Source organism: Myotis myotis, unplaced genomic scaffold (assembly GCF_014108235.1).
Source record: "Myotis myotis isolate mMyoMyo1 unplaced genomic scaffold, mMyoMyo1.p scaffold_m19_p_20, whole genome shotgun sequence".
Classification (NCBI taxonomy): domain Eukaryota; kingdom Metazoa; phylum Chordata; class Mammalia; order Chiroptera; family Vespertilionidae; genus Myotis; species Myotis myotis.
In genome coordinates, this window is record NW_023416325.1 from 24,913,899 (window position 1) to 24,937,381 (window position 23,483).

Consider the following 23,483-nt stretch of genomic DNA (forward strand, 5'->3'; position numbering starts at 1 on the left):
GACAGGCAGCTGGACCCACAGAGGTCATTGCCTTTGTGGCTGGACCCTCTGACGCAGCACAGTCGCTGTGTGTGTCCTTAGGGACGGCCGCTCAGCTGGCCCCAAACCAAAGGGAAATGGGCGCAGGTGTCCCCCCCCCCTTGCGGCTGCCGCCGGCCGCCTTTCCACAGACAGAGCCCCTTCCCCTTTGGGCCTGGCTTTGCCTGTGCCCCTCCCCCCCGCATGTGGTGCGTGTCTCATTATCTTGCTGTCCATCCACCTGTCTGTTCTTTTAATAAATGAGTCCCTGCAGTGTCAGTGGGGATGAAACACAGTCCTTTTCGTCTGTGGGTGTGTTTTATGCCCTGTGCTGTGCTGCTTCCACTTTTGTTTCCTAAATAAAACGTCATGTGATGTTAAGAAATGCATGTCGGACTGGGAGGAGGGAACCGCTCCCCCACCCCTCCTGTCACTCCAGCTCAAACACTACCTACCTGTGAGGCCCCATTTCTGAGGTAGCCTATTGGGATCTTTATGTAGAAAAGAGGAGCTACACTAGATTATTCCTACAATTCCTCCTAGAACTAATCATCTGTAAGTATAGATGCCTAATCCTGGGCGTTTTAGACCAGGTCGGAGGGGCAAGAGGTGCCGTGGTGGGCACCCTTTGCCTCACCCCATATAGATTCCTGTTGTAGGCAGGAGAGTGAGTATAGGACAGGGCCTGCCTGGGCTTGACTCTTGTGGCTGTGTGTCCCTGAGGAAGTTACTAAACCTCTCTGTGCCTCAGTTGTCTCATCTGTAAAATGAGGATAATAAAATATACTTGATAGGATTAAATGTGATACTGCTGCCTGGCGCGCATGACTCAGTGATTGAGCATCCACCTGCGAACCAGGAGGCCCCAGTGTGATTTTCTGTCATGGTACGTGTCTGGGTTGCAGTATCGATCCCCAGTGTGGGGCCTACAGGAGGCAGCTGATCAATGATTCCCTATCATCATTGATGTTTCTCTTTCTCTCTCCCTTCTCCCTTCCTCCCTGGAATAAACATATTTAAGATAAATAAATGTGATACTAGTTAGAATAGCGCTTGGCGCATCAGACAGGGCCTATGAGTGTTGGCTATTCCGAAGCGCTGGTCCTGCTACACCTGTCTGGTTCCCTCCATTTTCCACCTAGTGGACTCTTATTCGGTGCCCGGAGTTAGACAATGTTTGCATTTTTGGAGTCACTGACTTTCTAGAATCCACTCCTGGTCGGAGGCACAGGCAAACTGGAAGGACACACTCAGCCTGTGACTCCGGGAAGCCCTCGGGCAGCAGGGGTCTTACCTTGACTTCCGAGGCCCCGACCCCTCCGATCTTGACCTCCTGGTTGGCCACCAGGATCCGGAGGCCTCGCAGTGCGGCAGGCCCTCCGTCGGGCTTCTTCTTGTTGATGTCGATCTCCAGGTACTCGGGCTGCTCGGGGCAGGTCCTGAGCACCGTGTAGGAGAACTCGGCGGGGAAGGCGAAGGCGGCGCCGTCGAAGGTGTGCAGCACCTGGCTCTGGCTGAGCAGGCACACGGTCTCGCGCCGGGGGAAGCAGCCGCGGTGGCCCTGCTCCACGGTGCACACCTCGTCGGCTCGGCAGGTCCGGTTGAAGCAGTACACGTCGCCGCCCTCCTCGCACAGGCACTGCACCGTGCAGTTGGCCGTGGCCCAGAAGAACTCCCCCAGAGTGTAGTAGCGGCCGTCGAAGTCGCAGCCGCACTCGTGCAGCGGGACGCACTGGCTGGCACTGAGGACGAAGCCATCGTTGCACTCACAGCCCTCTGTGCAGGGCGTGGCGCAGGTCTGCGAGGCCGTGAGGTCTGCGCACGTGTCCGGGCAGCTGCTGGTGCACACAGAGTAGTGGCTGAAGCTGGGGCACTGCACCGTGGATACTGGTGTGGGGAGAGAAGAGAGTAGGACAGCAAGGTCAGTGACCTGGGGGATGAAGCTGGGAGCCACATGCATGCACAGGGGCCATAGGAGTCACATGCACCGGAGCCTGGAGGAAAGCACTCCTCCCACTTCACTCCCAGAATGAGGGCCGAGTAGGAAGAGAAGCTGGAGGCTGTGTGTGTGGAAACAAACTCAGCTGCTTTCCTAGTAACCATGGAGCCTGGGGACACACTTGTGGACTTTGGCTCTCATCCCACCATCTTGACCGAAATTAAACAGCAGGTTTCCATCCTAACCAGACTGTAGATTATTCAACATAGATTTGTTGTTTGGTGACCTACAACCATTAAGCTATTTTAAGATCTTCAACTGATGGGCATATAAGTTGTTCTGATTTTAAAGGGCATGGCCCATTCTTCGGAGGAAATACATTCAACTTGTAGGAGAAATGAAAAAAAAGTAACTATTAGAGAAGTAATTTGAAAACATCAAATTCCTAACAGAGACCAAAGAAGACTGGGAGCATGGATCCTCTGGCACACGGGGAATAAGGAAGCGCCTGGCGATCTGCACAGACTTGTGTCTGGGCTGCACCTAGGACCAGTGCCGTCTGATGGCCCCTCTGGCCTTAGAGACAGTCCATTCTCACTTTAAGGACATCAGAGTCTATGTAAACGTCTGGATTGGGTTGATTCCAACAGGCAGGGGCTCAAGGGCCTGATAAACTAGCTCCTTAATTCAATATGATTCATCCCCCGCTGACCTTAGAGAGAGGGAGACGGAGGGAAGGGGAAGGGGGAGAGAGAGAGAAGAAGGAGAAGGAGAAGGAGAAGAGAGAGAGAGAGAGAGAGAGAGAGAGAGAGAGAGAGAGAGAGAGAGAGAGAGAGAAATGTGGAAAGTAGTACCACTGGACAAAATAGTCATTCTAAGCAAGAATTTGGTTGGCAGTTTGGATGTTCTTGGACTATAAAAGGATCAAAGAAATGCCAAATTCAATTTAAGTTTAATCAGAACTTGGATGCTCCAGACATAATAGACTGGCCAGTTTAAGGAAAAGGCGTACACTCTGTCTTAGTGGTGAGACCGGTACTCGAAGAAACGAATCTGATACATGGTGATGGATGTGAATTCAACCCATACTGGTGGAATGAAAATTTCACTCTGGCCTTGGAACTTACATTTTTAAATCTCTCACCTCCATAGCGGTCTCAAATGCATGAATTAGAATTTCCTGTTTCCTCATATGGAGAAAACCAAGGACCAGGAAAGAAACAAAATTCCGGTGGCTTGTCTCTGTTTGCTTGTTCTAAAAGTTTGCATAACTAGGAACGAAGGCGGGGCTTAAGTGGGCCAGAAGGAAAGAAAAACGAGAGATAACTAAATGGTACAAAATGCTTCATCCAAAAGGGTAACTCAAAGGAAACCGCTTCCCCATGCTGCTGGGCCCGGCCTCACACGGGCATTTCAGCAAAAGGGCTTCTCCCTGGCCTGCCTGCTTCCCACTGGCACCGCCTTCTCCACCACCAGCAGCAGGTCAGCTGCGAGTGAGCGAGAGACACAGAACTAAAGGGGCTGAACGTGGGGGAGAGCGAGCCAGGGACAAAGGCTGTTGGTCCTCTGGGAAGTGCGTCACTGACCAAAGGCTGGTTTGACCACATGGCCAATGTCTGCATTTACTCAGCAGCCACCTGCACCTCTGAAAGCCCCTCCTGCTGGACTCTGAGACGGTCCCCCTGCTGCAGGGCCTTCCTCGCCAGGCATTCCTGCCACGCCTTTCACGTTCCCAGACCATTCAGGCTCATCAGTAGTTTCTGGCTATCGTATCAGGCGGGGTACACGTAAAGATCCCTTTACACTTCGTCCTTTCTTTTGTTTTGTTTTGTTAATCCTCACCTGAGGATATTTTTCCATTGAATTTTAGGGAGAGTGGAAGAGAGAGGGAAAGACAGAGAGAAACATCGATGTGAGAGAAACACATTGATTGGTTCCTCTTGCATGTGCCCTGACCAGGATCTGGGCCGGGGAGAAGCCTGCAACTGAGGTATGTGCCCTGGACTGGAATCAAACCCGGGACCCTTTGGTCTGCAGGCCGATGCTCTATCCACTGAGCCAGACTGGCCAGGGCCAGTTCATTCTTTATAATTTGTGATATTTCAACCTCACCTCCACTGTTGGACAATCCTAACAAAGAGGTTTCCCAGGAGCCCTCTCCCTGTCCACCTAGTGGGATGGGACCTCAGCTTACCACACCCAGTCTGGAGGCGCCAGTCTCCGATCGGAATGCCAAGGGCTTGGCACACGAGGGCATAGGCCTGGATGGCTTGGCAGAGGAGAGTCCCATTGTCCCTCACGCTGCACAGGTCATACACGCAGCTGTGCACAAAGGCCGTGGGGTCCACCACGGTGCCGCACTCCCACAGGGGCCCATCTGTCTTGTTGAGGAAGCCGCAGTAGTCGGGGCCGAAGTACAGGGCCTCGGTGGCCGTGTCGCACTGGGTGCAGTTGTCCACGCAGCCCGAGTCGCAGAGCCACTCAGCATGGTAGACCCGCCAGCTCTCTCCCAGATCCAGCACAGACATGGCCGGCCTACCGTCCGGGCGGAGGAAGTCGTCCAGCGGGTTCTTGTTGTAGTTCCCACAGAGCCCGCACGTGGAGTTGGTGTAGGAGCCGGGGATGGAGATGGAGGCGTAGTGCTGGCCGTCAAACGTCACTAAGAGCCCAAAATCTGTCTCCACGGCAGTGGACATGCCGCTCTGGTAGATCTTCACAGCCCCCAAGTCTAAGGTGATGGGCAAAGAAGTCACTAGATCATTCACCTGCCAACAACAATGACAGCAAAAGGCAGGTGAGCCGGGGCCGGGCATTGGTTCCAGCCAGTGTCAGGAAGGGAAGGCAGGTGACTCAGCGCCACAGGGAGCACGGTGCCCCACTGCCTGGGCTCTGGGCTGGCCTCCTAGGAAGGTGCAGGCCTGGGGAACCCTCGAGGCCAGGCTGGCGTGGGCCGGCTGAGCACTGGGTGACCCTGAAGCTGTGACAAATGCACATTGCTAGTGCCACTCTGGACTTCTTGGGGTCCAGGTGGTTGTCACTCTTCCTACTGGCTCCAGGGCTAGCTAGCTTCAAGTACTTCTTGAAAAACTAGTTGCCTCATTTTCCCTCTTTATTCCTCTAAATCCAATCTTTAAATCCTAGCTGAAGTCACTATTTTCCATTCCACCCTTAGTGTACTCAGCACTCCCGGCCCTCCTCCAGCTGACGGCGTGCTGGAAACTGCTCCCCATGACACAGTGTCGAGACTGTCCCGGTGTTATTTTCGAGCTGTTTTGCCCTGTCATTTCCTGGTATCAGGATTATTCAACAACAACAAATGTGAGCACTGTGTTAAGAGTTGAGAAATAAGGAATAAAAAAGAGGATTGTCCCTGCCTCTCCCGAGTGCTCAGTCCCCCGGGGAAGAGGGCCAGGGATGGTATTTATAATACATGGCTTGAAGTATGTATTAACAGGTGATGCAATGGGAGAACAGGACATGAACAAGTAATCCAGCCCAAGGAAGCCATAGAAAGCTTTCCAGTTGGAATCAAGTCTAACCTGGGTCTTTAAAGAGAAACAGAAGTGGCCAAAGGAAGGCTGGGGGCAGGGAATTCTGGGATAAAAGAATAAAGGCAGGTGGGATGGGCATCGGGGCGTTACTGGGCTGTAGAGAGAAGGGGTAAACAGAAATGAAGCTGGAGACGGGGGCATGGCCCATTCACTCAGCACATACCAACTCAGCCTTTTCTGGGTACTAAGCCGTGTCCTAAGAGCTGGGGGTTACCAACAAGTGGAAATCCCTGCATCGCGGAGCTTATATTTCAGTTGAAGAGACCAACAACAAACAAAATAAACAGGAAAAAATATGTCAGAAAAATGTTCTGCAGGAAATAAAGCAGGGAATGTGGGTCAAGAGTAGTAGGAAAGAGGGTTTCTAATTTCAAATATGGTCATCAGGGAAGACTTCGCCGGAAAAGGGACATCTGAGGTGAGGAAACAAACCATGCTGTCATCTGGGGTGAAAGTGGCTCATGAAGCGTGGACAGCCAGGCCCTGAGGGGGAGCGTGCAGGGACTCCCAGGGCCTCAGGGGCCAGTGTGACACTAATGGAGAGAGCAAGGCGATGGCTGATAATGCCAAAGAGAGAAGAGCAGCCAGAATAGGCAGAGCCATTCAGCTACTATGAAGACCTCGGCTTTGAGCGAGATGAAGTTAAGAGGGTGCCTAGAGCAAAGGATCAACGTGATCTGACTTTCATGTTTAGAAAGTGGCTTGGGCTTCTGTGTTGGAAACAGGCCTGGAGTGCCTTTAAAGCCATGCTTTAAAACCAAACAAAATCCCACAGAAATGAAACCCAAAAATCTTGCATTTCTCTTCTTTAAGGAGAGTCCACAAAGGTTTAGAAAAAGGAAATGACATAGTCAGACTTGCATTTCAGAACGTCCATGCTGGCCAGCATGAAGGACACAACGATGTATGTCAAAATTAGAAGCAGAGCAACCAGATGGACAACTGCTGCTAGAACCCGGGGGTGATGGCGGGTGAGGGTCTAACCTGCGTAATTACACGGAGAAAGAGGGACAGTCACTGGGTGCACTCAGCAGGAGCTGGTGGGGTTTTGTAGTGAGGAGTGAGAAATGGGGGGAGAACCAAGAGTGAGGCCCCAAAGCCTGGCTCACTTGAGCAGGTGGCTTAAGTCTCCAACAGGAGAGTGAACTGTCTTCTCTGTCACACTTAACATGTCTAGAGCCTACGGAGCTCACATCGTGGGCTGAGGTTGAATTGCGAGTCTGTGGTGGAACTGACTGTATGTGCATGTACGCTTCCCAAGCTGATTTCTGGCAGACAAGGATAAGGGTCATCTGAATTGTCTAGGAGGTGAGACAACAGACTGTCCAAGATCACTCCCAAGAGTTACCATGGCACTATCACGTGCAATTCTCTGTCTCTATACTTAAGGGGGAAAAGAGACAAGAAAAATATACTCAAGAAATAAGTTGTCCAGAGATCAAAGATGGCAGCAGAGTAGGTGGAAGCTACACTCACTTCCTCCCAGAACCAAACTGGAACTACAACTGAAGTCTAGAGCAATCATCATAAATAACCAACTGAACAGAAGTCTCATAACCAAGGATGTACAGAAGAAGCCACATCGAGACAGTAGGAAAGGTGGCAACACATGAAGGGCTGGCCCCGCTCCCACGGGCAGTGGCTGAGATTCTGAGGGGCATCTCAGGTGCAAAGGTTCCCTCTAAGGAACGTGGGTCGCAAACTGGTGCCAGGCTCCTCAGCCCAGAGCCCCAGAGCTGGGATGAGGCACCCACATAACATCTGGCTGTGAAAAGCAGCAGAGGCCTGTCTGCCAGGGAGAGAGGGGAGTCTGCTAGAGACACAGGCACCCTTTTAAAGGGCCAGTGCACAAAATCTCATTTGCAGCCACTTACCTTGGGCTCAGGGAGAAGCAGACTAGAGTCTTGTGAAGAAAGACTGCGGATTGTGGCTCTGGGGAGAGAGCTGAAGGGACGGCCACCAAGATCCCAGTGCTGAGTCCCTCTCCCACACCACAGACACCAACTCTCTTGGGTGGAGCACTCCCCTCCTTGCAGCATCAACCGACAGAGGGTGTGCCCTGCTGAGGAGTCAGTTGCCTGGGCCCAGGTGTAGGGATCAGGACACATTCAAGGGGTGTCAGTGAGAGAGTACTGTGGCTTTGGGTGGTGGACTTTCTCTTCACTTTCCTGTGAAACTGACTGGCACCTGCCTTTCATAGGAGATCTGCTAGCCCCACCCTCCCGACTCCTGGTCACCACACCCTGCTGAGCATGGGTTGCCCAGGAGGTCTGTACAAATCCAAGACAGACTGAGTTGTGTGGCTGTGGGGCAAGGGCCACCCCACCTTTCCCCAAGCCTCATCTGCACCTCACCCTCTGAAAAGATCCACTAGCCCAGTGATCGGCAAACTGCGGCTCGCAAGCCACATGCGGCTCTTTGGCCCCTTGAGCGTGGCTCTTCCACAAAATACTGACTTCTGCTCATGGGTTACAAAGTTTCAATCGCACTGTACGTGCGTGCCCGCACGTGGTATTTTGTGGAAGAGCCACACTCAAGGGGCCAAAGAGCCGCATGTGGCTCGAGAGCAGCGGTTTGCCGACCACTGCACTAACCCCCCCCCCCCTTCATGCTTCCTGGTGGCACTGTCCTACCAGCCTAGGACTCCTGGGAGAATCTGGGACAGACTGAGCTAAGTAACTCTAGGATGGAGGCCATCATATTTCCTTTCTTCACCTGACTCATGCAGAGCCTCCCTTCACATGGCTAAATCTCGGTCTGTTTGGGCCTGATAAACTCTGTTGGCATCACCCTGTTGACTCCCTGAGATCCTGCCCCAGCACAAAGGTCTGTGGGCACATGGCAGGCAGCAGCTGGACTTGGTGCATCCTGGGACTTTGGCTGAGTGGCCTCAGACCCAGCACTGGCACTGAGCTTGAGACTGTATCAGTTTGGTGAACATTACTCACCCCTGTCTGGTGACTCACTGAGAACCTGCACTGAGCAACTCGAATGTCACCAGAAGTTCTTTCAGTGACCGAGCCAGACAGGTAGCCGGCAAGCAAAGGCAGGTGTAGGTAGATCTTGCGGAGTTTGGGACTTTTGCTGATCTGCCCACATGCTCAGTGCTGGTGGAACCAACCTAGGTGTGCAGTTTGGTCATTCCCACACACACCAAGGCCCAGCAGAGACAGACACAAAGTGTAAATAGCTTTGTAGCTCCAAACAGGTTTTCCAGGACTAGACACAGGCAGTGACTGACATGACCACCAAAGTCCCTCCCAAAGACCAGTGGCCAGCTTCAGACAACATCAAAGTAGAATCCAATTAGTTTCATAGGTGGGATAGCCAAAGGGAGATCTTGACAGGCATCAGATCGTGCTGAGGTGAATTCTGCTTCTTGTCGTGAGCACCTGCTCGACAGCTCCTTCACTGTGGTTGGGGTCAGTCCTCACAGTCAACCAGCCCAAGTTTACTCCACATGCGAACAGGCCAATAGAAATCAAGACTCAATAACAACACGAGGGCTCACATAACTCACACAAGAGGCATTTCTAGAACACCAGGCTTAGATGATCAAGGGGACTTCACTGTTGGGTCCCATAAGACATCTACTACATAAGGCCACACTATCAAGAGAGGAAGAGATAGCAGATCTACCTCGTATACAGTAAGAAAAACACACAGAAAGGCAGCCAAAGCAGGAAGACAAAGAAACATGTCAAAAAGGAAAGGCAGGATAAACCTCAAAAAAGGAAAAAAAAAGCTAAATGAAACAGAGGTAAGCAATTTGCCAGACAAAGATTAAAAAAAAAAAATGGTTTATAAGGATGTTCAAAGAACTTAGTGAGAACTTCAACAGCATGAAAAAGGGCATAGAAATCATGGAAAACAACCAGTCAGAAATGAAGAATACAATATTTGAAATAAAGAATACACTAGAAAGAATAAAGAATAGGTTGGATGAAGCAGAGGACTGAATCAGTGATTTGGAACACACCAAGAGAGAAGAAAACACCAAATCAGAGCAGCAAAAGAAAAAAGATTTAAAAACAAGGAGGATAGGTTAAAAGGGAACTTTGGAACAACATGAAATGTAACAACATTCACATCATAGGAGTATCAGAAGGAGAAAAACAGGAGTAAGGGGTAGAGAACCTGTTAAAAGAAATGGCAGAAAACTTCCCTAACCTGGTGAAGGAGAAATTCATACCAGTTCAAGAGGTACAGGTAACCAAAAGAGATGAACCCAAAACACATACACCAAGACACATCATAACTGAAATGGCAAAGATTAAAGAGAGAGAGAATCATAAAGGCAGCAAGAGAGAAACAGTCAGTTACCTATAAGGGAGCTCCCATAAGACTGTCAGATGATTTCTCAGCAGAAACACTTCAGGACAGAAGAGATTGGTATGAAGTACTCAGAGTAATGAAAAGCAAGGACTTGAATCCAAGACTATTCTATCCAGCAAGGCTATCATTAAAAGCTGAAGAAGAAATAAAGAGCTTCCCAGACCCCCCCTCCCCCCCCAAAAAAGAAAAAAGGCTAAAGGAGTACATTGCTACCAAACTAGCATTGTGAGAAAAGTTAAAGTCACTATTTAAGAAGAAGAAGAAATACGATTAGAGAGGAATATAGGTATAAAGAAAATATGACAATAAATAAGTCCTCATGGATAATAAGCTAAAATGTAAATGGATTAAGTGATCCAATCAAAAGATATAGCAGTGTGGATCACAAAACAATTCATAGCAGTGTGTATAACAAAACATGACCCATATATATGCTATCTACAAGAGACTCACTTCATAACAAAATACTCACAAAGGATGAAAGAGAAGTGATGGGAAAAAATTTCCATGCATTTGGAAATGAAAAAAAAAAGCAGGGGTAACAATACTTACTAGTATATCTGAGAAAACAAAGTTCAAAACAAAGGGCATAGCAGAAGACAAAGAAGGTCACTACATAATACTAAAGGGATGGATCCAACAAGAGAATGTAACTTAGGTAAACACATATGTACCCAATATAGGAGCACCTAAAAAATATATATATTTTTAAAACTCTTGAAGTACTTAAAGGGAGAGATTGACAGCAACACAGCCACAGTGGAGGACTTTAACATATTGCTGACATCACTGGTAAGTCTCCGAGGCAAAAAAATCAACAAGGAAACAGCAACTTTAAAGGACACAATGGATCAGATGGATTTAATTGATCTTTCCAGAACATTTTATCCCACAGCCACAGAATATACACTCTTCTCAAGAGCACATGGAGCGTCATCAAAGACAGGCCTCATGTTAGGACACAATGTAAGTCTTACCAAATTTAAGAAGATTGGAATCATATGCAGCATCTTCTCAGATCACAACGGCATGAAACTAGAAATCAGCTACAATAAAAAAACCCCTCAAAAACATTCAAACACATGGAAGCTAATAGCATGCTCAATGGTTGCCAGTGAAATCAAAGAAGAAATAAAAAATGACCAGCAAACAAATGGAAATGAACACACAACAACCCAACATCTATGGGACACAGTGACAACAGTTCTGAGAGGAAAGTTCATAGCATTTCAGGTCTACCTCAAGAAGCAAGAAAAATCTTGCAAAAGCCATTTCACCATACATCTAAAAGAACTACAAAAACCCCACAGTAAGCAGAAGGAAGGAAATACCAAAGAGCAGAGCAGAAATAAATAATATAGACATGAAAAAAATACAAAAGATGAATGAATCCAGAGCTGGTTCTTTGAAAAGATAAACTTGATGAACCTTTAGCCAGACTCATCAGGAAACAAAGAGAGAGGACCCAAATATATAAAAGCAGAAATGAAGAGGCCAAGTAACAACTAACATCACAGAAATACAAAGAACAGTAAGAAAAGACTATGATCAACTATACACCAATAAATTGGGCCAAATGAACAAATTTCTAGAAAAATACAATCTTCCAAAACAAAATCAGGAAGAACTAGGAAACCTGAGTAGACTGATATTAACTAATGAAATGGAAGTAGTAATTTAAAAAAAAATCCCAGCAAACAAAAGTCCTGGACCAGATGGTTTCACAAGTTACCAACATTTAAAGAACTAGCACCTGTCGTCCTCAAGGTATCCCCAAAAAATCATGAGGCGGGAAGACTTCCAAGCTCTCTTTACGAGGCCAGCATCACCCTAATTCCAAAACCCATAAAGACTCCACTAGGAAAGGGTCAGCTGCATGTCCCTTACTAACGCTCTTCTCTCACAGAAGCGTCTGCTAACAGAGGGTAGGGTCTGCCTCCCAGAGCAGCACCATGGGTAGAGTCTCTCGTTCCTGCCACAGTCCCCCAGCTTCTCTGCGTTGGGTCTTGCCCCACGCAGGCCGGCTCTGTCCCAGGCCCACCACAGGCGCTGGGATCGCCAGCTGACAGCTTTTTCCTGGCATCAGTGCTCATGCACCCTGTTCTCTCACACAAGGGTCTGTGTCTGTAGCTCACAGTGCTGGGAGCAGCACTGCCAGAGAACTCTCCCCACACCGCACCCCCACCCCCATGGATGGTGGATCCTATTTCATTCCTCCATCTATATATCCCAGAGCCCTGAACTCTCAGTTAACCAGTGGTTGGTGAATCTCCCCTCTGTGCCTCTAGTCTTCTCCCAGTATTCTGGCCATTTCCCTGTTTGGGGGTGTCTCTCCCAGCATGTGGGCGGAGACATGGTTAGGAGAGAAGTTCAAGCTTAGGGCTTAGAATGGAAAGAGACTTGGGTGGCGATGGCAACGTGGGAACGAGCAAATACTGAGCAGCCACAGCATGCCAAGCTTTGTATGAGAAATCGCAAGTGTGGCCGTTCTAGTTCTTCCTCATGACAGCCTCCGAAGGTCCCACATATCTCCCTCTTTTGCAGGTGAGGAGAGTAAGGTCCAGGGCTCAAGGGACAGGGAGGGGACCGGCCCTCGGCCACTGCTCACAGCTCTGCTCTCCTGCTCCCTCCCCCCAGGGCTCAGCACAGAAGCCACATCAACCCTCCAGCCCCAGAGTCCTGCCTCCTCGACAGTTTCACCCATTTTACGAAAAGAGAAAATAAAGCTCAAAAAGGCCACTCGGTGGCCGTCGTGGCACAGGTGCTGAGCAGCTCTGACCCAGCCCAGATCCTCTCCACCAGATGCTAACTGGCCTCGGCTTCTCCCAGAGCCTGAGCCCTCGGGTGCACCTGGGTGTGTGTGTGGGGGGGGGGGGGGGCGGGAAACCGAGGAGGGTTAGCTGGAAGGCGGTGTTATTCTGTGGGCCTCCGGCTGGCTCCCTTTGGTCCCCACTGGCACATAGAAGCCGACCTTGTTTATTTTGCTACTTGAGAACAGTTCAAAGGGGGAAATCCACAGACAGATGCAGGCCCTCCCTCTGAGGAGAGAGGAGGCCGCCCCCGCCTGGCCCGCATGTCTGAAGAAGTCCGCTGTCTTACAGGCGGATGGGGCTCTCCCTGCTTCCTGCCCCTCTCCCTGCCTGTCCCCACCTCACCCGGGTGGGCGCTCTGCCATCCGCCCAGCAGCCGCCCCCGAAGAGCAGGTTTATTCAGAGAAACTGGAAGCCATTTGGCAAGAGGAAAAGGAAGCCATTGTTAGCTTGCAGTTGGAGTCACATAACCTTTTCTTTCTAAAACATTTACATTCACATCCACGCCTCCCGTTGCTACAGGACATTAGGAATCTGCCCGACACCCGGACGACAGGAAAGAGCCGCGCAGTCAGCAGAGCTGCTGGCCTGAGCGGGATGTCGGCGCCTCTTTCCTTCTTAAAAAAAAGTCTGACTGTGAGCAAGAAAGAATTTCCTTCAGAAAGGAGAGTGGGAAAGCACGAAGCTTCTTTTTGCTGCAGATGTTATGCCCCTCACCCCGGAATGCAGCAGTAGGGGGCGCTACTGAGCTCGTTCCAGCTGGAAAATGCAAGCCTCCATCTACGAGGACACGCACAGGGCCCACAGGGCCAGGCAGCACGGTGTGAACTCCCAGGGGACTCTCACCCCGCTGCCTGACTCCTCCCTTTGCTCGGAAAGACAGACTGTCCCAGGGAGCCTAGCCCGGCAGCAAGCAGGTTGGGATTTCAGCCCCGGTGAAAGCGCCCTTCCGACGGGGACCTGCTGGCTCCATGGGCCCAGGAAGGCAGGCCAGGAAGCGACATGCGCTCCTCCGTCCGGCCTCTGGCTGAACATGTTGCATCCATTTGAACCACAACACTTTTTTTAAAGAAAGACATCCCAGCATTGGTGCCAGGTCTGCTCAGTGACCTCTGTGATGACCTCCCCGGTGGGGGATTAAGGACTGCACACGGTTTCAGCCATCAACCCCTCGGGGTCTTGGTTGTTGTTACTTGAATAAATATCTGGTTGCGATGAGTCTTCATGAACAAACATGAAAGCTGGGGCCCCCGCGCGCTGAGGAGCTGCTGTGGCCTCTCGCGCAGCCTCCTGCGTCACTGCACCTGCCTGCACCCAGGAAGGCCATTGCGTTTACCAAACAGGCCAGCAGGGCAGGGCCTCCAGCTTCAGGCAGGAGGGAGGGGCTCTGCTGTCTGGGCAGCGGACCTGGGCTCTCCCGGGAGGCCACAGCCCTCCCGGGCCGCGAGGGCGCCTCTGAGACAACCATCCGCTTGGAGGTTTCTCTGTGGATGCAGCCACGGGACGGGTGGTGGGGACTGTCAGTCAAAGCCTGCACTGGTGGTGGGTGTGACTGTGTTCACACCATCTCCACCGCGTGGCCACATGGCTACCACTGTTTCAACCAGGTCCGTGAGAAACTAAACTTACTCTCTCCCCAGTTACTCCTGCGCTTGCACGTGTGTGTGTGTGTGTGTGTGTGTGCGTGTGTGTGTGTGCGTGCGTGCGTGTGTGTGTGCGTGTGTGTGTGTGTGTGCGTGTGTGTGTGTGTGCGTGTGTGTGTGTGTGTGTGTGTGTGTGTGTGCGCGCGCGCACGCTCGCGCCGGTGTTTAGCGGGAAACGGGACTATACATGCGCTTTAAGACACATAGCAGACAGACACTGTGTTAACGAGGGAGCCAGGGCAGCTCCCTCACAACATGTAACTCAGTCACGCATTTTACAAGCTCTTTGTGGGGCAGGGAGAGCCGTGCACCCTGCGGTCCCGGCAGCCCCAGCAGAGCAGCAGGCCTGGGAGAGTTTCAGGGAGCCCGTGGCCCTGCGCCGGTGGCGGTTCTCACCTTGACTTTCCCGTAGCTCCCTTTGGGGATGAGGATCTTGTAGCCGTTCACCTCCACGGAGAGCTCCCTCAGCGTGGAGACGGCCTTGCCGGCCCGGCGCTCGTTCTTGGCCTCCACGCTGAAGAAGGGGAGGTGGGCCGCCCGCACGCAGTGCCGGGCCAGCAGGTAGGCGCAGGAGCCCTGGAAATGGAAGACGAAGCCGTCGAAGGTGCGGTAGTGCGGCTCCCCGAACACCACGCAGGTGCCGGTCTCCACGGGGCTGCAGGAGGAGAACTTGCCTTTGGGCTCGCACACCTCGTAGGGGCTGCAAGCGACCTCCTGGCAGTAGATCTCATTGTTGAAGTCCAGGCAGCGGCACTTGATGGTGCAGTTCAGGTCCTCCCAGAACACCTCCCCTCGCCGCAGGAACTGCCCTGCGACAACGACAGAGAGCGTGTTTGCCGAGGGCTCTCCATGGGCGCAGGCCTGGGCCCCGCGCTGGACGCTGGACGGTGTGACACCCTCTACGCCACCACAGCACCTTAGGGGTAAGTGTTGTTGCCCTCCCCTGACAAGTGAGGGATGAGGCTTAAGAGAAACTGAGTCACTTTTCCAAGATCACTCAGCAACTCAGTGGGGAAGCCAGGGTCCACGTGAGTCTGTCCGTGTCCAGCCGGAGCTCTTGGCGTGACCCTTTCCGCGCTGGTGCGCAAGCCTCATCCGAGGAAAGGCACCCTGTCTGAGTCCACAGGAAAGGCTGGCTGGCAGGAGTGGGCCTTTCTCCCCACGGAAAGCCGGCTCACCAGGGACAGCAACCCTGCTCGCTGGCTCCCTCAGCCATCTGTGGGGCCCAGAATGTGCCAGAAAGGTCAACAGCACCAGGAGTCAATGCACATGTAAATCCGTCTTCCTGAGGAGATTCTAGAAAGGGCTGACCTCTGGCGTGGCACCTTCCACGGCTCATAAATCCTGCAGACACTAACTTACAGCTACAAACGTGGTCCTCTCTCACTCCAGGCCCTGCCAGTCCTATGCTTCCCCGCCTGTTTCGGCCTCCATCACGGATGGAATCGCGGACAGAACTTGTCCACAGGATCTAGGTCGGGAGGAGTCTGAAGTGGGGGAGCAGAATGGTTTCAAAGGATGTGTTAATTTTTAAAAAAATATATTTTTATTGACTTCAGAGAGGAAGTGAGAGGGAGAGAGACAGAAATATCAACAATGAGAGAATCATTGACTGGCTGCCTCCTGCATGCTCCACACTGGGGATTGAGCCTGCGACCGGACATGTGTCCTGACTGGGAATCCAGCTGTGACCTCCTTGTTCATAGGCGGACACTCAACCACTGGGTCACACTGGCTGGGCTAATCTTTAAAGTAGTCACTACTATTTATTTGGTAGACAACCAGTCTTTAAAACCACTTTCCTAAAGAAATTATCTCCACAATCAAATTTTTGAAATTTGCCAGTTGTTAATATCAACTTTCAATTGAAATAGGAGCACCTTAGGGCTGAGGGCTGTGAGAGTCTTTGGTTGGGGGCAGAGTCAAGAAAACTGGGCAACCTCTCGGACTCCGGCCTTAATGTCCACCTGCCTCAGCTTTCCAACCTGTGATATGGGAACAGCACTGTTTCCTCTCCCTGCCTCATGGGACCCGTGAGACTACAAAAACCTGGCACACATGGACGGAGGAGGGGCATTTGTAAACTGAGAATGTCTGACAGGAAAGATAAATAACGCCGTAGACCAGGAGTAAGCATAGTTGAAATTGTAGTTTAAAAATATTTCTCAAGTTTTTATAAAACTGACTACTGTACAGGTTAACCGAGCAGAAGGCATGGTGCCTGGCAGCCCTCCCCATCTCCGTCCGGCAGGAGCAGCTCCGTCTCAGCAGGCGATGATGCTGATACCCGCTGAGCAGAGGCCCGATGGGGTAACAGATGGGCCCACCTCCCAGCAGGTCACATGCATCAGCTGAAAAGGCCCCTTCACCTCACAGCCTGGGCACTGGTCCCAACAGCAGCCTCCACGAGGAGTAGCTGCCAGTGCCCGCCTTGTCAGGCTTCCAAAGGGCGGGGGGGGGGGGGGGAAGGGGGGCGGGGGGGGGGAGACAAATGCTTTGGAATAGAGGACATTTGGGTCAAAAGGTAGAATCGCTGAGATCATTTTCTTTGCAAAATGATGACATAATAACCCAGCTCCACATCACACTTCCCTCCTCACCCAGGGCACCCCCAGGCTCACAGATTGATGCATGCCCAGCGGCACATAAAGATGCACAGCATTGGCGTAGGGTATAGCATTTGTCCTGGATACAAAACCCAAACCATAACTCCAGGGGAAGGAGTGAGGTCGAAGTGGGGCCTGCATGCAGCTGGCCTGTGTGTCCCGTCACCACAGCCAGTGGCTGTCGCCACCACTGAGGTCACACAGCCATGCCAGTCGGCTCTGCCAGGAGTGGACGGAGGGCGCGAGGTGCTGTGGCCACCAGCCCAGACCGTGAGTGAAGCTGCAGTCCACTCTGAGGGCAGGAGCACAGCCGGAGCCCTGTGTGCCCAGGAGCAGGGTGTCCATCTGGCCCTGCCCAGCTGTGCTCTGACACACTCATCCGCTATCTCAACCTGAGGACTTCGCAGTCCTGACACGCCTGACCCCCGCAGGGACTGGCAGAGTGCAGGCTTCAGGCAGGCGGATGGGCTTTCCTGGGTATTGAACAACCTGGCGCTGGGCCAGGGGAGCAGCCCGAGGTCTCCTGGGGCTGCCGAGACACGCGGTCACCAGTAGGCAGGAGAGCTCCGGAAACCTTCCTCCCGGCCCAAGGCCTTGCATGGGTCTGACCTCCCCACACCCTCTGCCGCCCAGTGCCGGCCTGTGTCTGTGCGAACACGTCTTCAGCCCGTCACCCGTGTTCCAGGGGAACCCCCGTGGTGGAGTGGGAGGCAAGGGCTCGGCACCTCTGCCTGCAGGGCGGCCAGCACCTCCCTGGGCTGTCAGAATGTTCTGGAGAGATGCAATGGCTGGATGGCCAAGTGCACGGGCGGGTTGCTATCGCCTCCACTCCTCCGAGCAGAAGTGTGAACAGAAACCCTGTTTCCAGAAGACTCTTAGACACACACGAAGCGGGAGTCTGCAGCCGGGTGTTCCTGAGCCCTGGCCGCTCTGCGCGCCGAGGGAGGTGTCCGGCCTGACTGTAAGGGGCCCGCGAGGAGCACCCACAGCTTGCTCCCCGCGTGCAGCTGGCTTCCCTCTGTCTAGCATGTGTTCCAGGTCCGCACGCCCGGTCCCGGCAGAGGAATGGTGAAAGGGGAAGGACCACGACCTGGCTGATGTTAACCAGGGCTCCCTCCTGTCCCTCTGGCTGGGACCTCACTCAAGTCCCTCATCCACGTTGTGGCTGTTCTGAGCAGCGCGCTGTGCTCACCCCCCAGGCAGCCCCTCACAAACCGCAGTGTCGGATGCAGGAGGCGTCTCGGTCTAAGGAGCCTGTGCGCTCGCATCACCCTGACCCATCGCCCGCTGAGAGGTGTCAAAGGAGGCTGGCATCAAAGTGTCTGCCCTCAGGGCCAAAACGCCTGCCTGTCATCTAAACTCCACAAACTGCGTTGCCATAGAGACAGGAACAGCCTTACCTCTGGAGGTGCAGCCATTGGCCGGGTCAATCTCTTTCCCGTCCACTTTGAACGCCCAGCGGCCGGGAACGTTGACGTTCGTGGTCTCCTGGATGTTCACAATGTCGGGGGTTCTGGACCCCGGGAGGCTGAAGAAGTTGCTGAGGTTCCCACCGTTAAATCCTGCCTGAAGCGCAGAAGGGAGACGAGCCTGAGCACAAACACTACCCGCTGGTTAACCTGCCCGAACACCTTCTTCTCCCGACACAGCCTGCCTCGTTCATGCTGCACCAGATCAGGGTTTCAGCGATGGACAAGACTAGCCTCCCAGTCTCCACAACCACCAGACATCCTTCCCCCCTTAAGAGCCCTGGGCAGGACTCCCTCCAGGACACCAAGAAGCATGGCAGAGTGCAGTCAGGGCCTCCGCCTGTGCCATCACCCCCCCCAGTCAGTCAGGGGCCCCCCACCTGTGCCATCACCCCCCCAAGTCAGTCAGGGGCCCCCCACCTGTGCCATCACCCCCCCCAAGTCAGTCAGGGATCCCCCACCTGTGCCATCACCCCCCAAGTCAGTCAGGGGCCACCCACCTGTGCCATCACCCCCCAAGTCAGTCAGGGGCCACCCAGCTGTGCCATCACCCCCTGAGACAGTCAGGGGCCCCCCAGCTGTGCCATCACCACCCGAGACAGTCAGGGGCCCCCCAGCTGTGCCATCACCCCCTGAGACAGTCAGGAGCCCCCCACCTGAGTCATCACCCCCCGAGACAGTTAGGGGCCCCCCACCTGTGCCATCACCCCCTGAGACAGTCAGGAGCCCCCACCTGAGTCATCACCCCTCAAGACAGTCAGGGGCCCCCTACCTGTGCCATCACCCCCCAAGTCAGTCAGGGGCCCCCCCACCTGTGCAATCACCCCCCCAAGTCAGTCAGGGATCCCCCACCTGTGCCATCACCCCCCAAGTCAGTCAGGGGCCACCCACCTGTGCCATCACCCCCAAGTCAGTCAGGGCCACCCACCTGTGCCATCACCTCCTGAGACAGTCAGGGGCCACCCACCTGTGCCATCACCCCCTGAGACAGTCAGGGGCCACCCACCTGTGCCATCACCTCCTGAGACAGTTAGGGGCCACCCACCTTTGCCATCACCTCCTGAGACAGTCAGGGGCCCCCCACCTGTGCCATCACCTCCTGAGACAGTCAGGGGCCACCCACCTGTGCCATCACCCCCTGAGACAGTTAGGGGCCACCCACCTGTGCCATCACCTCCTGAGACAGTCAGGGGCCACCCACCTGTGCCATCACCCCCTGAGACAGTTAGGGGCCACCCACCTGTGCCATCACCCCCCCAAGACCTGTCAGGGGGTCCCCGCCGCTTGCTGTCCCCGTGGTCCAGTTGATTTCATAGTAATTGAAGAGCGTGAATGTGTGAGAGCCATCAGACACCAGGACGGCCTGGAAGGTGTTCACCTGCAGGTGGGAATGGATGGGCTGTGACTCCCACTGCCCAATGGCAGCTCCCTGCACTCTGCCCCCTCCCTGCCCCCAGCAGCTCAGGGCTGTGCCCGGTGCTCACGCTCTGAGTCCTCTCGGAATGTGTCCTCGGCTCGAGTGGGGAAAGCAAGGCGTGCGGGACAGTGCGCCGGACAGAGAACCACCTAGAGGCCTGAGAACCACCTAGAGGCCGGCTGGGGCCGCTCCCCCGCTCTGACCGCCTCAGACCCAGAACGCCGAGCTCGGCTCAGCTGTGCCGATGTGCAAGCAGATGGCAGCAGGAGAATGAGCTGCAGGAAGCATAGGCAGGGAAGGGCTGAGTGCGGGGGGGGGGGGGGGGGCAGGTGGGGGGGGCGGCAGGTTGGGGGGAGAGGCGATGGCAGAGCTGGTAGAGCATGTGCTCTCTCACTTCCCAGAGGGCACTGGGGAGAGGGGTGCCCCTCCCTTTCGGACAGGGCAGCGGAAAGTGATTTTCACGGAGCGCTTTGTGGGGGAAACTGCTCCCTAATTGAGCATTCATGCATCACTTCGTATCTGCAAAAGTCTCAGCACTCATCTGTAGCTCAGACCAGCCCTGAGACGGCCCATTTTGGGTGACTCCCATCTTATAGCTTAAAAACTGAGAGGTAGCCGAAACCGGTTTGGCTCAGTGGATAGAGCGTCGGCCTGCAGACTGAAGGGTCCCAGGTTCGATTCCGGTCAAGGGCATGTACCTGGGTTGCGGGCACATCCCCAGTGGGGAGTGTGCAGGAGGCGGCTGGTCGATGTTTCTCTCTCATCGATGTTTCTAACTCTCTGTCTCTCTCCTTTCCTCTCTGTAAAAACTCAATAAAATATATTTAAAAACAAACAAACAAACAAAAAAAAAACCAAAAAAAAAACAAAAAAAAACCTGAGAGGTAAGGGGCATGAGTTGCTGGAAATCTGACGATGGCCTGGCCACAGCAGACAGGACTCGGCCAGAGCCCAGCCATCTCCTGGCACCACGCTGTCCGCTCAGCCTCTTCGCTGAGCTTTTCAGGACGGAGATGTTCTACACATTCGAGTGAGCCTTGCCAACAGCTTTTGGGAACAGGCTGTGGCGAATGCTGCCCTTTACTGCTTCCTTTGCTAACCCCACCCCGACACACATTTCAGGAAATTAAATTAAAATAGAATTAAAAGGAGAGGCTGCTTTGACCTTTTCCATTCAGACCCAGTATCCCCACTGCCGATACCATCCTGCTGGCATTCTGTCGAATGCAGAGGACCCGCATGCTTATCCCAGGTAATCAGACGGCGCAGAGGATCCTGGACGCCCCAAATCGCACCCCCCCACCCCAGGGTCCCGGGGGAGGCAAGGTGAGAGCAAAGAAAAGCCCTTTCTGTCCGTGAGGACTTTCTCCTCGAGCTCTGGGGCTGACACCGCTGATGGCGATGACGATAGAGTCGCCCAGGCATATGCCTCCATTCTTTGCTCTGCTCAACCGAAAAGGAAAGTGGGGCAAGGAGATGAGCGAGCAGCCCGCTAAAGATCGCCTGAGGTCACAGCAGGGTCAGGTTCAAGGCCCAGGCACAAAGTCAAGGTCGCAAGGTCACACGAGGACTAAAGCTACAGCCCCCCAGTCCAGGCTTCTCCTTCAGGAAGCGGATTCCTCCACCCGAAACCCAGTTGGGCAGATCTGTGGTCCAAGCCGGTCTCAAGTGCAGCCCATGTCTGATCCCAGAAGTCACTCAACCAGCCAGCCACCCCCCACCGCCCGGAGGCCCTGCCCTGGGCACCCGGCGGCTCGCTCTCGCGCCTCTACATGCACGCCTCCTCCACCTTAGTTTGAAGGCTTCTCCAGACCTGCTTTTGTAAAACAGGTTTTAATTCTTAAAAACCCTCGTATACTCCAGAGGACTTCTAATGACCCCGAGGAGGCAGCCGAGGAAACAGCTCAGGACTAGTGTTCGGAGACGTCCGCTTGCACTTGCTCTCCCTCCTCTGCGGCTCGCTCTCTCCTTCCACTCTGGCAGGCTGTCTAGCCTCTCCGAGCCTGCTCACCTTGAGCGGCGCATCCTGCCAGGCTGCGTGAGTGCAGAAATGGCCTCGCACAGAGCCGAGCTCAGACCAAGCCTCCAGCAAGCATCAGCTCTGCCTCTGTCAACCAAGTGGTTCTCTGAGCCCTGCCTCCTGCTCCTCGCTGCTCTTCCCTTCCTACTGCGCCCCTGAGACCTTCTGCCTCTCCCAAGCCTCTCAGGCCAGGGCAGGGCCTGCGGTGAGCGGGCTCCTCTGAGGAAGGGGCCTGGGTGAAGGGAGATGGAGAGGAGGCCAATTTCAGGGCAGGGAAAGGCATGGCGGCAGCTCCGCGGGGGTGGACTGTCTTCTTCTCCAAGGAGCTCAGAACATGCAGCTGTTACCTCATTCGTCCTTGTTGAAGGAGTTCTCACAGTCCAGACATTTACTCAAAGGACAAGCCAGAAAGGACCTAAATTATCTTGCCATTCTTATTACCAACGGAAGTTGTTTGAAAATGCGGTGGCAGCATTTGGTTGGCGATCCTCCCTTCCCCTCCGGGGCACTAAGGTCAGTGCCCCCTGGCGGCTCACATTCTAATGCTGTGAGCATGAGCCCGCTGTGAGCATGAGCCCGCTGTGAGCATGAGCCCGCTGTGAGCATGAGCCCGCTGTGAGCATGAGCCCGCTGTGAGCATGAGCCCGCTGTGAGCATGAGCCCTCTGTGAGCATGAGCCCGCTGTGAGCATGAGCCCGCTGTGAGCATGAGCCCGCTGTGAGCATGAGCCCGCTGTGAGCATGAGCCCGCTGTGAGCATGAGCCCGCTGTGAGCATGAGCCCGCTGTGAGCATGAGCCCGCTGTGAGCATGAGCCCGCTGTGAGCATGAGCCCGCTGTGAGCATGAGCCCGCTGTGAGCATGAGCCCGCTGTGAGCATGAGCCCGCTGTGAGCATGAGCCCGCTGCTCACAGGCCTTGCTGCGCCCAGAGCCTCCTGCGCTGGAAGGGGCCCAGGCCCAGGTGCTCACCTCTGTCCAGCTCAATCGTTTCTGTTCTGCCCCAAACAGCTGACTCATTGCCAAGGAAACAGGAAAGCAGAGGGGATGGAAGCAACCCTCAGGGAGCAGAGCGCTGATTTCTGAGGGCATTTGCTGCTGGAAACACCACACAGGAAGGCGCATCTGCTGCCTCACAGCTCCCCGCGGCCAGTCAGCCTGAAGCCGAGGGCTTTGCGGGAGGTGTGCCTGCTGCTGACCGGAGGGAGCGGAGCTGACGGTCTCTACGATAGCACCAGTGCCATCTTTCTGATCGGACTTTTGTTTAACATCCTCAGAGCAGATGTTAAAACTTTACTCCGTGAAACGCTTTAATCGCCCAATTAGCACCAAATCTGAATGCACAGTAAAAGAAAGGTCGTAACATAGTAAAATCAGTCAGGTCATTTGTGCCCCAAATCAGCACCCCATTTCCTTGTCCTACCAGGTTTTGTAGGGGGAAAGGACAAAAAAAGGGGGGATTAGCTGATGAAGAGAGGCAGTGCCTCAGACAAAACAGAGGGACCTCAGGTTCCTCAGGGGCCCTGACCGTGCGGCGGGATCTGGTCTCTGCCTCAGTCCCTCTCCTGCAAAATAGATGTGGCACCTCCTGCAAGGAACTGGCCGGCTCCTTCTCACATTCGTGATGCTGAGCGACAGGGCTGCACAGCCTCAGAAGGGCCATGGCCGCCAGGACTGGC

The 23,483-nt window shown here is 53.8% G+C and overlaps 1 protein-coding gene across 2 annotated transcripts in view; it reads right to left on the reverse strand.

Annotated features, from left to right (window-relative positions):
• The window catches only part of LOC118678267 (tubulin-specific chaperone cofactor E-like protein), a 199,848-nt gene that overhangs the window by 84,084 nt on the left and 92,281 nt on the right, over nt 1-23,483 (reverse strand). For both annotated transcript variants that reach the window (XM_036353716.1, XM_036353715.1), the window contains 5 exons: nt 19,612-19,749; nt 18,303-18,468; nt 14,693-15,105; nt 4,152-4,722; nt 1,313-1,905 (listed from right to left, as the gene is read on the reverse strand). In XM_036353716.1, coding sequence (XP_036209609.1) covers nt 1,313-1,905; nt 4,152-4,722; nt 14,693-15,105; nt 18,303-18,468; nt 19,612-19,749 — 1,881 coding nt within the window. The remainder of the gene's footprint in view (nt 1-1,312; nt 1,906-4,151; nt 4,723-14,692; nt 15,106-18,302; nt 18,469-19,611; nt 19,750-23,483) is intronic.